This window comes from Camellia sinensis, chromosome 4, assembly GCF_055761805.1.
Source record: "Camellia sinensis isolate YWXY chromosome 4, ASM5576180v1, whole genome shotgun sequence".
In the NCBI taxonomy this organism is placed as follows: domain Eukaryota; kingdom Viridiplantae; phylum Streptophyta; class Magnoliopsida; order Ericales; family Theaceae; genus Camellia; species Camellia sinensis.
The window spans coordinates 100903875-100916896 of NC_138964.1; the positions used below are offsets into that span (position 1 = coordinate 100903875).

At 33.9% G+C, this 13022-nt stretch overlaps 1 protein-coding gene across 1 annotated transcript; it reads left to right on the top strand.

Moving 5' to 3' along the window:
- The first annotated feature begins 669 nt into the window (after positions 1 to 669).
- On the top strand, positions 670 to 9459 carry LOC114283564 (small ribosomal subunit protein uS8my). Its single transcript, XM_028226424.2, has 3 exons — positions 670 to 1037; positions 7122 to 7282; positions 9011 to 9459. The coding sequence occupies exons 1-3, from the start codon at positions 908 to 910 to the stop codon at positions 9107 to 9109; spliced, it is 390 nt and encodes a 129-aa protein (XP_028082225.1). The 5' UTR covers positions 670 to 907; the 3' UTR covers positions 9110 to 9459.
- The last annotated feature ends 3563 nt before the right edge of the window (positions 9460 to 13022 follow it).

Consider the following 13022-nt stretch of genomic DNA (forward strand, 5'->3'; position numbering starts at 1 on the left):
AAGTTTGGAGAGGGATCCGGAGGAAAAGGGCATGTGAAATTATTTTTTGGAAAATGTTTTTTTTTTTTTTTGTGGATAAATTTGAACTCCAAATTTAAATTGGATTCTGTTAAAAAAAATAGTGATCAAGGTAGTTTATGTTTTACTATTAAAATGTAATTTTTTCACAAGATAAGCGAGAAAGAGGGAGAGAAGAGAGATAATAGGGGTGATGTTATTTGTTTAAAGACTAGAAAAAGGAGTTTTTTTTTTTTAACAAAACTTTGTTATCCACCTTGATGAAAGCCCCCGAGACATATTTTTACAATAAATTACTTTTTTTAGTTTTTACTTTAATTTTATTGGGGTGCATTTATGTCTTGGTAATTTTATAAAATTCATTTGAAAGTTGCAACCAATCGAATCTTTATTTATATTTTGACCTCAAATTTTTAGTAACGAATTTAATAAATTACATTTTAATTTAATAATTTTATATTCAATTATATTTTGATCTCATCATTAAGGTCAAGTTTGGCTATCCTAAATAAGTATACACTTTTTATCTTTTTTCTATCACATCATCTCTCTACTTTTTTACACATTTTTTTTAAAAAAAATAAAAAATATACTTATTTAAATCATTCCAAACAACCCCTAATTGTACCGTGACTTTATACACAGCCATACTATATATAATCTAAGAATGTTTCATCATTATCTTCGTCATATTTTAATGTTTCATCATTATCTTCATTATATTTTTTTCCTGACCCTAACGTTACTTTTTTTTTGTTTTTTTTCCCCACCTGGCGCAAGGGTTTCTATTACACACCGTCGGAAGCTTTGGTTCATAGTCAAGTGACAGTGGAAGGGTTGATCTAGGGCTTTGGGGATTCATAGTTGGGGCATTCATAGTCAGATAACAATGGGGAGGAGGATATTGAACGAAGCGTTGAGCACGATCGTTAATGCAGAGAAAAGAGGCTTTGCCACAACTCAACTTCAACCCATCTCCAATGTCATGGCCTCCTTCCTCACAATCATGAAACATCGCGGTACCTCTCTCTCTATATATACACACACACACATGTGAAACCCTAACTTCAGTCATTTTGTTTCATGAAAGAAAAAAAATATATATATATATATATATATATTTTGGCAAATGATGTTTTTTTGCAGCTCAAAAATCCGATTGATTCATTTGGGTTTTCAGATTTTGTGTGGAAGTGTCCTTTGTGTGTAAAGATTGGTTGATTTGAACTCTGTCAGTGTTAATTAAGGTTTACCTGGGTTGTTTTCCCTTAATAAGGATCATTTGTGGATTTCTAATTATCTCAAAATTTATGTCATTTAAATGAAACTCACTAACAGGCCGTTTACATTGAGGGGGTTTGGAGAGAAAAGAAAAGAAATGTATTGAAGAGAACTCTTATCACTTGTTTGGATCATAGGAGGTGAGAAATAGATATGTTAAACCTCGTGTTTTGTTTCTCGCCAAAATTGTTGAGATTTGGTGAGGCTTTTTTTTTTTCATGGCTGACGAGGAACCCTTGAAGGCAAGAGTGAACCTTTTGGACCCACCCAAGCACATAAACCCCGGGTGATGGTAGGGAGCCCCATCTCCCCACAGATTTGAACCTCGTTAGCTATGGATGGTGCTGGGGGGCGAGATTTGGTTAGAGGTGAAAGTTGTTGTATAATAACTGTAGTTCTAGGTTGCCTTTTTTTTTTTTTTTTTTTTTTGTATGCCTTAAAAGTTTGCTTCTGGGGTTACTGGGACATTCTAACTTTCTAAAAATTTTTGATGAAATTGTCAAAAGGTGGGAATCATTCTCAATGGATTCACTCAAGGATTTTCGCTTTTAAGCAACACTTGAGAGTTTTTCTGTGCAGAGATCAGATTGATGCTCATACTCAATCTTTGATGATGTGGATTAGAGTAATTCTATACAACAAAACGTACAAACTTCTTTACATACATACTGATGTATCATGTAGCTTATTATTAAATAATTTATTTGTAAATCACATAATGATGTGGCAAAGAAAACTCATGTGCAATGTCAGTTTGTTTGAAAAGTTCGTAAATTTTGTTAGTGTGTTGGCCTAAGGTGAGAGTTCTGATCTAGGAAGCACCTGTGTGGATGTGGATACTGGTGCGGGTACGCTGATACGGAAAATTCTTTAAAAAAAATAAGGTACAGGTACGGTTGGGGCACACCAATTTTTTTTTGGTTAAATTTTAAATTTATAGTTAAACATCTGATATACAAATTAAAGTTTCAATATCAAAACTAAAAGGAGAACGGCTTCTCTAAAAAGTTATATAATTCTTTCTTTTTCTTTTTTGATTGTCTAAAAGAGGATACAAAAGAGAGCAAAACCATAACTCATGGGTAAAAGGTGTTGGCAACAAATTCTAGTAGCTGCAAAAAAAAAAAAAAAAAAAATCATCCCGTCGTACCCAAAACGTACCCAGGTTGTACCCACGATGTACCCAAGCCGTACCCAGGATGTAGCCAAATGTATTTGTTGTACCCAACATGTATTCGGCGTACTTGGTACGCGTACCGCTGTACCAGTACTAGTACGCATACTTGGACTTGGTAAGCATTCGATACTCGTACGCCACCATTTTTGAAGTTCCTATGCTTCATAGGTTCTGATTTAATGACCTATAGTTTTAGAGATAGCCTACTTGAAAGTGTGTTTGATGAATCAACATCAAAAAATAGGTATCCTGAAGAGAAGGATGATTTAGTCTGAGTTGTTTAGATCAAAGTTTTTAAAGGTGAATGTGTAACAAGGCGTTTTCCTACTGTGAGGCGAAGCGTAATTCTCAAGGCATCAAGGCGTAAGCTGTCATGTTTGGATTTTTAAAATATGGCGGCACATTCACTGAAAATAAATGGCCAATTTAGGCATCCAATGCACCCATCTTGTCAAGCATACAAACATTCATCACATCCACGCATATATGATACATAATTAAAAATCCAAGATCTTATATCTATTACATGCCTCCTAATCTCACATTTTCAACATTAGTTAAAATTAAGTTATACAATTTCATGATGATAATTATACAAATCTAAAGGAGAAGGGCCGACACATGCCCACTAATAGAGCTACAACTCACAACAAAAGATTGCCCAAGGGCATGGATATTTCATTTAGTCTTTACAAAAGGGATCACAAAATCCCACACCAGTCATTTTTCTTGAGATGCATTTGAAATTTGTTAAAATAAGAGGTAAGTTCTAACTAACTCAATAGGAAACGCCTACAATTTCTAAGCATTTTTATAGTGATGTGCGAGTGAGCACGAGTTTATAAAATAAAGGTTCAATAAGTTTACAAAATAATAAATAAATAGACATTAATCTCCTTAAGAAAAATATTAGAATTTCTATCAAAACTAATTCAAGGTTCATCAAATTGTCAATTAACTCAAGTCTGCACTTGTCATCGTTATTATTTCAATTTGCCCATCATCCATACCCTACACACAAATGCCAACAACACACACACCAACACTATTGCTATTTGCACCACACACACACACACATCATAAATTGCACGCATCTAGTATAAGTCAAGTGTAATTTTGACCTTTGTCGATTACTATCAAAGGGACCTGTTATCCCGTCAATGATAAGTTCAATTCCGTGCACCCGCTAGCATGGGTCGAGTGAAATTCCAGTCTTCATTGGTTACTGTTGGAGGGACTCGTTTTCTCGTCAATTCGAATGTCTTTCCATGTCAACTTTCAACAATAGAGGCTTAAATAATAGTTAGTTTACAACTTGCCCCATGGGCTCAAACGTATTAAGGGCTTGTTTGGTTTGTATTTGAAGATACAATTTTTGAGAAAAATTTTCAAAATTTTGTCTGTTTAAATTTTTTGGAAAAAATTTTCAAAATCAATTTCTCTCTCCTACACATCAATCAATCCCTTTTTCTTTCTCCTCACTCCTTCTCAATTACTTTTTCTCTCACACACATCTAGTCAACTACAACAAAATATCGAATCATCCTAAATTTCAAAATATACAACCAACGAAATCAAAAAAAATTCTAAACTCTCTCCCCTAATTTTTTTTTTGAAAATCTATCTCAAAACACAAACCAAACACATCCTAAGTTTCTCCCCAAATTTTATTCAAATTTGAGGTCCAAATTCGTCAAACTATCAATTCCAACATTCAATTACCAAGTATCCAAAATACCCAACCAAATCCCAACATGATCCAATATTCAATAAAGTTTCTTGTGTCACCATTTATATGATTTCTAAGTCATTCATATGTTCAAATCCAATAAACAAAGGCCAATTTCATAAAGTACCTGAAATTTAAAAGCTATAGTTCATATGATAATTGAGGCTTATGACATGATATTCATCAATTAAAGCTATTTAGAACTACCTTGTGTGTAGAAAATATGTATCTAGCATGCTCACACCATTTCTACATGGATTCAAGACTACGGCAAAGTGAATCATGTAGTATATTTTGAGACTTTTGGAAAATAACACATGTAACTATAAAGATATGTGGAGAGTAGGAATCCCCTACCTTAAAGAGAAGAGAGGAAAACCCTAGAAATTGAAAGATGATGAAATCCAACTCTACTCGGATTCAAAGTTCTTGTCGCATAGAACAACTTTAAACCTTTGACTTACAAACAAATCTAAGCTTAGATCCTCCAGAAATGGTGTTATATAGATAGGGTTGAGTGAGGTTATATATATATATATATAGAGAGAGAGAGAGAGAGAGAGAGAGAGAGAGAGGATCAAAATTTGACAAGTGGGTATTTATGGTGGGTTCAAAAATCACTGCTTTGGGCTGAAAATCACACACACCTGCAGGTATCTCCCCTCGGGCAGACCAAAACAGAAAACAGGTGCTTCTCCCGTTGACCTCTACTCGGGTGGAGCCCATTCTACTTGAGCGCGCAAAACCAGCAATGGCACAGACTTCACGGGTCAACTAAAAATGGGTGTATCTCTTTCTTCCGAACTCGGAATTGAGCAAAATATGTATCTAAATTGAAGTTCTGAAAGTTTAATTTCAAATATTGGTGGTCTCATTTCAAAATTTCGACAATAAAATGAGATATACTCAAGATAATGCAAGGTGGTCTGATTGCCCCTGTGAAGCACGGACACGGACACGCATACGGACACGGGACACGGAATTTTTAAAAAAATGGGGACACGGACACGGCTGGGGACACAGCAAATTTTTTTTTATATAAATATTTTTATTTTAATACAAGTTAATTATTTTATTTAATTATTATATTTTTAAATAAACATGATTCTATTAATTTTTTTATTTTATTTTTTTTACTTTTTTTATTTATTAATATATATAAGTATATATTATATCTTATATTCATATATATATATTAAACCTAATAAATATATATATATATATATTATATATGAATCAGATCAGATCAAATCAGAAACGCGAGAGCATCAGATCAGATCAGAGACGCGAGAGGCACGATCGATGCGAGAGCGAGAGACGCGACGCGATCGATGCGAGAACGAGAGAGAGAGAGAGAGAGAGCAAGAGGGAAGGCGAGAGACAGGGACGAGAGAGAGAGAGAGACTTACGGATGGACGTCGACAGGCCAGGCCAGGCCAGGCGAGTCGAGGTCGAGGTCGAGGTCATGGATGGAGGTCGACAGGCGAGAGAGAGAGCGTGACTTACGGTGGTCGACTGAATGGAGGTCGACAGGCGACTCGACTGGATCGAAGACCAGGTTTTACTCTTCTCCTTGACTCTTCTCTTTTGCTCTTTATGTCCAGATTTGGTGGACACGTGTGTCCCCGCCGTGTCTCCTCCGTGTCCCTGTAAAAAAAATAATTAAATTAAAGGGACACGCCATCCGGCGTGTCCCGTACGTGTCCCCGGCGTGTTCCCGTGTCCCCGGCGTGTCATGAAATTTGGCGTGTCCATGCTTCATAGGATTGCCCTTTTCAAATCTTTGGGGTTTTGATCAATTTTAACAAGAACCACCTTAGGTCAAAGTTTAACTCCTCAACATTCAAAATAGTCAACTCGAAAGTGACAACAGTTTTAAATCTCATCCAAGTGCGAACATGGCGTAATACGCCTAAAATAAAATAGATTTAAAATTATGGATTGTTACATAAGCATTTTGGCTTTTAATCTTTTTGTAAATAAACAAAATATTTAAAATAGTAAAAATAACAAAAAATAAATATAAATGTGTAAATATTTTTCTACTAAACACGTTGAACATTTTACTGCATAATATGAAGTTTGCCCTCATCAAAGGTGAAATCGACATTCTAAGTTTCAGTTATCGAGCTTTACACTTGAGCCTTAGCTGTGTTTTTTTTCTTAGTCATTTATTTACTTGATTTTGCCCATGGAATATGGTTACAAAAGAGGTTTTGTTTTTTATATTTAAACCATGTATTAGACCAAGTTTAACAATAACTCTAGACAAGTTCTTCATGTGTGTAATCCTTGTATGCTTATGCAAAAGGCATAAAAGGCGCACTTGAGGAGCACACCTGATCTTGTGATGTGCAAGCCTTGGAGGAGTATTGCTTGAAATTCTAAGCTTCAATGCATTTTGCCTTGGCCTTACCTTGAGGTGATCCTCGACATCAGCCTCAATAATGCCTTTTTAAAACTTTAGTTTAGATTTATGAGAGCTGTGATGCAGCAGTTCTATGCCAAAGTTCTTTTATATGGGGTATGTAAGAAGGACAAATCTAAAGAAGCTGAAGAACCAGAATTTCTCTGTAGTTTGGACAAAAGAAATATAAATAAATAGGTCAATACCATCTTTGCGTTTACCTTTAAATTTTTGTCCCCTCCTTGCATAGGATACATGAGGATAATGTTCATGCTTCTACGAAGAAACCAAGTCTATCTGGTATGACATCAAAAAGGCCTTGCCAACTTAACTGGTAGCGTTTTCTATGAATGGGATGTTCAAGAAAATCAGAGATGGATGTAGACAAAGCAATTTCTAGCCTTTGACCTACCCTCTTTTTGTATCTCAATTTCATAATGGGTCAAATATGCTCAGGGGGATGCTACTTGCACATCTTATTGATACTGATTTGTTAATCTACTATGCAGGGTATATTAAAGATTTCCAAGTACATGATCCTCAGAGAGTTGGAAAGATAACTGTGGAACTGCAAGGCAGGATCAATGGTTGCCGGGCTCTCATGTATAGACAGGACATCAAGGCCCAAGATATTGAGAAGTATAGATTTCATAAACTTCCAACACATCAGGTCTGTCTACTAATTTTTTTGTAGCAGTTGAATTATTTTTCTGCTGCTCAACAGAAAAGGGATAAAACAAGAACTGGTTTGGTAATTATATGCCACGGCCTCTGACATTGATGCCAAATTTTTAAATGACCAATTTGTCCTTATTTATATTCAAGATTAAAGTTAGCTTAAGGGACAAAAGTCCAATTTCATTCATGAGCAATGTACTTTCCTTGTGTTCTCTCTCTTTCTGACTCTGTCTCTCTCTCCCTCTGTTTAGCTCCCATTTTCTTTTCTCTTTATGTGGTGTATGATCAGCAATCACATGCATTGCTTGTGTATACCTTTGAGTGCTAACTGCTAAGAGTTGCTCTCAAACTAGACAGTTGAATCATTGCCAACTGTCATTGGTAGTATGTCTCTGATTTGAGCCCTTTATTGGTCTCTTTGAATTGAATTCGAGACATCAGGTTGATGTGGTGTATGATCAGCAATCACATGCATTGCTTGTGTATACCTTCGAGTGCTAACTGCTAAGAGTTGCTCTCAAACTAGACAGTTGAATCATTGCCAACTGTGATTGGTAGTATGTCTCTGATTTGAGACCTTTATTGGGCTCTTTGAATTGAATTCGAGACATCAGGTTGATAATTTGATCTGTCCCTCTTTCATTCATTATTATTTTTACTATGTGTTTGCCTTTGTAACCATCTATCAATATGGCCAACTAGTGTGCAGGCCTACTTGATCATTGATTTTCCCTGTTACTCTTTACTTCTTGCTGCCCACATGCCCATAAATCATAAGTGTTGCGGTCCATGATCATAAAGTACTGCTTGAGATGTTCATCTATAGACACATATTTTAGGTGGCACGCTGAAAGCAGGTTAAACTTTCTACAGAGGCAAACATTCTATACATAAAATTGAATTCAGTAGATGATAACCAGGTTATATACAAAGAAATAAATGTGATTATTGATGAATAGCAATGGAAATTCTGTCCATCCTGCCTACAATCCAAGTTAGAGGGTCACCACTTATAATTGCCACTTGTATATTGCCTACAATCCAAGCAGGAGTTAGAATTTTCTTTTATAATGGCATTTAAAGTGCTCAGGCAATCCAAGTTGGAGGACCACTACTTATACTTCCCACTTCTAAGTTTTTGCTTGTGGCTTGGCTTAATTTACATCAGTCTGTCAGTAATTACAACACCCTTTAGGTTAAATCCAGCTTTACCTCGTAATGCGACACCTTTAAAAATTTAAGTCATAAAATATATATGTTAGGAACTTGTTGAGAGAAAGCTACAAAGGCACCTTAGATGTGAGCATGAATCATTTTAGGGAAAGATTATCATGAGTAGCATTGAGTTAATTCACAAGTTGTAGATTGTATTCTAATTACCAAATTATGAATACTGCCTTGCTATATGTTGTTATCATGAGTCTTAACACCTCTATTTACTTTAATTAGGTTGATACGAGATGTTATGAATTTGTGGACTATCTTGAAGTCTGAGAAACTTTGCAACCATTCATGGCTCTGTATTGTTTGCCAGTTTGAGAGACTCGAGAGCTAAACATCATGGTTAATGAGGGAATTTTTGTAAATTGACGTAGAAAATTAAGACATAGGCCTTATTTTAGTGCATGTGCGTTATAGTTGCATGTCAAATTTTCAATTTTTTGTGAGATGCTTACTCATAGTACCATGTCAACTATAACAAGGTTTTCTTTGCATGCAGTGGGGATACATCGTGATTACTACACCAAACGGAGTTTTGGATCATGAAGAGGCAATCCGACAAAATGTAGGCGGTCAGGTTCTGGGGTATTTCTATTGAATGTTAATCGGACCACTATGGGAAGTGGAGGAGACATAATTTTGTTTTGCCTGATTTCTGTTTTATACATCCATGGTGTTCCTTTCCAGCAGGGACACATTTTATCATAAGACTTGAACGGCTCTTGCTATAGCGCTCCTCAATACAAGTTCTAATGACTGTTAATCAGAGACAGCCTAGGCGGGGCGTGTAGTTGATTTGAGGTTTTTTTTTTTTTTTTTTTTTAATTTTATTTATTGTGTTTTTGTTTAAGATACAATACGAGACATGGGTGTGTTTGGTTTGTGTTTGTAGAGTAGTTTTTGAGATAAAAAATACGAAAATTTGTTTGGTTTGCCTTTTTTCAGAAATGGTTTTGGAAAATTATTTTGGAGAGGGAGTTTTAAAAAAAGTGATTGATTTGATATATATGAGAGAGAGTGATTTTGGAAAGTAGGTAACTAAACAAAATTTTGAGATTTTTTTTGAAAAAATTTGTTTGGTTTGATTACTCTCGAAAATTTGTTTATGGAGAATTTTTCTCAAAATTTTTTCTGAAAAACAAACCAAACAAGGCCGCTGTTTCTGATGGAAACTTGGATTAATCTGTGATTTTAATGGTATGGTCTTCCTTTTGAAAATTGTTTAGAGGAGAATCATGAGAATCAGCTGTATCATGCCTGCATATTGGCATGATGGATTTCAGGTGTTGTTTGGTGCAGCTTATAAAATTGCTGATAGCGTTTTTATTTTACTTTGGGAGATCAGTACTTTTAGCTTTTGGTTTTGGATTATTAACTATTAGTTTGAGAATAATTGCACCAAACATTCCTAATGCCCTCAAATAGATATGTCGAGAACACCATCTTCGCTTGTTTGTTACTGGCTAGGGATGGACTAACCTTGGGTCAGGCCTTAGAAGATATGTGTCATCTCAAGTTCAGTCCGGTCGACATCTAGCCTAATCTAATTATCTCAAATGCGGTTTTAAAAAAACTTTCAAATTTCAAGCTTATCAGCTTAACATAATAGATATAGGTTATTAATTCTTTAATTTTTTTTTTTGTTTGGGTCTTGAAGGGATATTAAATTATTTAGATTGTTTGATTATTATTTAAATTTAGAATGTGAACAAAATCTAATGGTAAAATTAATATGATATTTTAACAAATGTTTTAACTAAAGCGTGAGAAAGAATTATATATATAGTTGGCCTTTTATAATGTTTTTTACTTTATTTTATAATTAAAATAATATAAAATTATAATTAATATTTTATAAATAAATGGGTAGAGTTGGGTTAAAAGACTTTATATCAAGTTCAGATTGAATATTGAATGGAGATAAAATTTCAATTCAGTCTGATTTCATAGGTTGAATATTTTTTTTAAACTTTAAAAATATCGGGATGTATTAGATGGCTTGTGCGGGCCACTGGGCTCAGCTTACTGGCATGCTGATGATGATATGAGTTAGGTCGATGATTTTATTCTCTCTATTTTGGGATTGAAGAACAACATAGGATTGCTATTTTGGTTAATAAAGGTTGGAACTGTTATACTAATTACAAGGGTTAGGGATGTAAGGCCAATCGTCCTGTGGCTTGCCCGAGGCTCGACTAGGCCTTGAGCCCGGCCTAGTCTGACCCCTCCCATGGGCTAGGGCCTGGACAATGTATTTTTTGGCCTGACGATCTGGCCCAAAATTGGGCTTTAACAGTCGGCCTGTCTCCCCCAGTTAACGGTCTCATTTTTTTAAAAATCTTTCAACACTTAGAAATTTGACCATTTCAAACCGTCACTATTTTTTATTTTTATTTTAACCCCTACCCAAACTTTTACTATAAATACACCCCTTCCCAATTCATTTTCCTTCACAACCAAAACTCTCATTCTCTCTCATCTCTCAACTCTCTCAATCAACTTTCAAGTCTCATTCCTGAGTGACAATTGCAATTGTAAGAAGAAATTTTTATCAAAAGAAACTAATTTTTGTATCGTATTCGCCATTCGGTAACATTAATTGTTTGAATTAATATTTATTAGTCACTCATTTTCTAAAATTAATTATTAGTTAATATATATTACTTGTTTTAATTGATATTTATTAGTTACTCATTTTTTAATTAATTGTTTGTTAATATATATTCTTTAGTTGTATTAATATGGATCGTAATATTTTTGTCACATTGATGAATATACACAATATGAATTAGTTGATTTTCCTGCTATTCCTAACTCTCATGTAACAGCATCATTATCATCCAGGGGCTCATCTAGTGTTTTGGCGCATTTGAAAGAATATCTATAATTCTTCCTTATGGTAAAATTTAAAAAAATAAAATAAAATATAAATATTATGCAAAGTTACTTAATGCTACATCAGCAGGTGATACTAGTCATCTAAAAAGGCATGCTAGTAACCATTTACAAAGTCAACAACCTGATATTAGAACTCAAATGCAATTAGGGAGTTCATCAATTGGTAATTTGTATACATTTTCATAAGATTCTGTATGTGCACAAAAATATGCTAGTTAATTAATTATTAAAAAAGAATGACCTTTTACGACTAGTGAATGTTACAATTTTGCTGAATTAGTTCAAGAAGTTTTCGTACCTCAATTTCAAACTTTTTCAAGAAATATTCTTAGAAACAGAATATTAAAGAAATTTCATAATACTAATGTTGAATTGTTTAACATTTTTTAAAATTTGAATGGAAGCCTTTCTAAAAAAAAGATTTGAATGCAAGAGTTTGTTTAACATCTGATCTGTAGAAGTCAAATCAAGGTTTAGAATATCAATGCACCACTACACATTATATTGATAATTATAGGAAATTAAATAAAAGAATAATTTCATTTAAATTAGTTGAACTTTCATACATTGGTCATTCACTTGGGATAACAACTTACTCTAAGGCCTTGTAAGGATTGACTTGGATGATTATTCAGAAAATAGGTAGAGCACTTAGAGCAGCTCAAGGAATGCTTAGGCATTTGTCGCGCGATTTGTCGCTAAATCCACAGTTCTTAATGAACCAGGAACGACTGCTAGGACACAAAGTCGTTAAGGATTATGAGGAGAAGATGATCTTGGAAATGACGATGAGACCTCTAGAAGAGTACGCGCGTTAGCACACTACATATTTTTGCAAAATAAATTTTTTACCATTAATTTAGATAATGCAACATATTACAATAAGACTGTAGCGCATCTTTAAACAACTTTACAATTACCTCTTAGTGGTGATTTATTTCATATTAGTTGTTGTGCTCATATTTTAAACTTGATTATTAAATAAACTATGAATGCATATGAATATTTTGTAATGATAATAAAACAAGCAGTTGCTACTTATAATGTTTTTGCTAATCAAATTTCAGCATGTAGAAAATTATGTCAATAAGAAGCACGCATGCGACATCAGGTGGAATACAACATATAATATGTCAAATATAGCTTTAAAAAACAATAATACATTTATTTTTTGAAGCAACAACAATAGTAAGAGTATTGAAACCCACAGAAGATGACTAGCTCTACATAAGCTTATATAAAGATTTTTTAGAAGTTTTTGATCGTGCAACAAAATTATTTTCTTATATATATATATATATATCTATTTCACCGTTTGTTTTACATATGTTAGCAAATATAATTACAGTTTTCACAAATTGTATGCATGTTGAATATTGTATCACCATTATTACTGTTATGAAGGAAAATTTTGATAAATATTTTGATCCATTGCCTCATTTTTTTAGGTTTAGCCATTGTAGTTGATCCTAGGTGTAAAGACACTGGTTTACAAACTTTTTTACAACTTATTTTTTGGTGATGAAGAACAATTTGATTATATTATTGTAACACTCAAAAAAGTATTTGCAGAATATAAGAATGTTGTAATTGTAAATAGACCACTTGCACGC

Coding starts and splice junctions, on each gene's coding strand:
- LOC114283564 (XM_028226424.2), top strand. CDS start 908: ATGGGGAGGAGGATATTGAACGAAGCGTTGAGCACGATCGTTAATGCA. Junction 1,038..7,121: donor CACAATCATGAAACATCGCG/GTACCTCTCTCT, acceptor TCTACTATGCAG/GGTATATTAAAGATTTCCAA. Junction 7,283..9,010: donor ATAAACTTCCAACACATCAG/GTCTGTCTACTA, acceptor CTTTGCATGCAG/TGGGGATACATCGTGATTAC.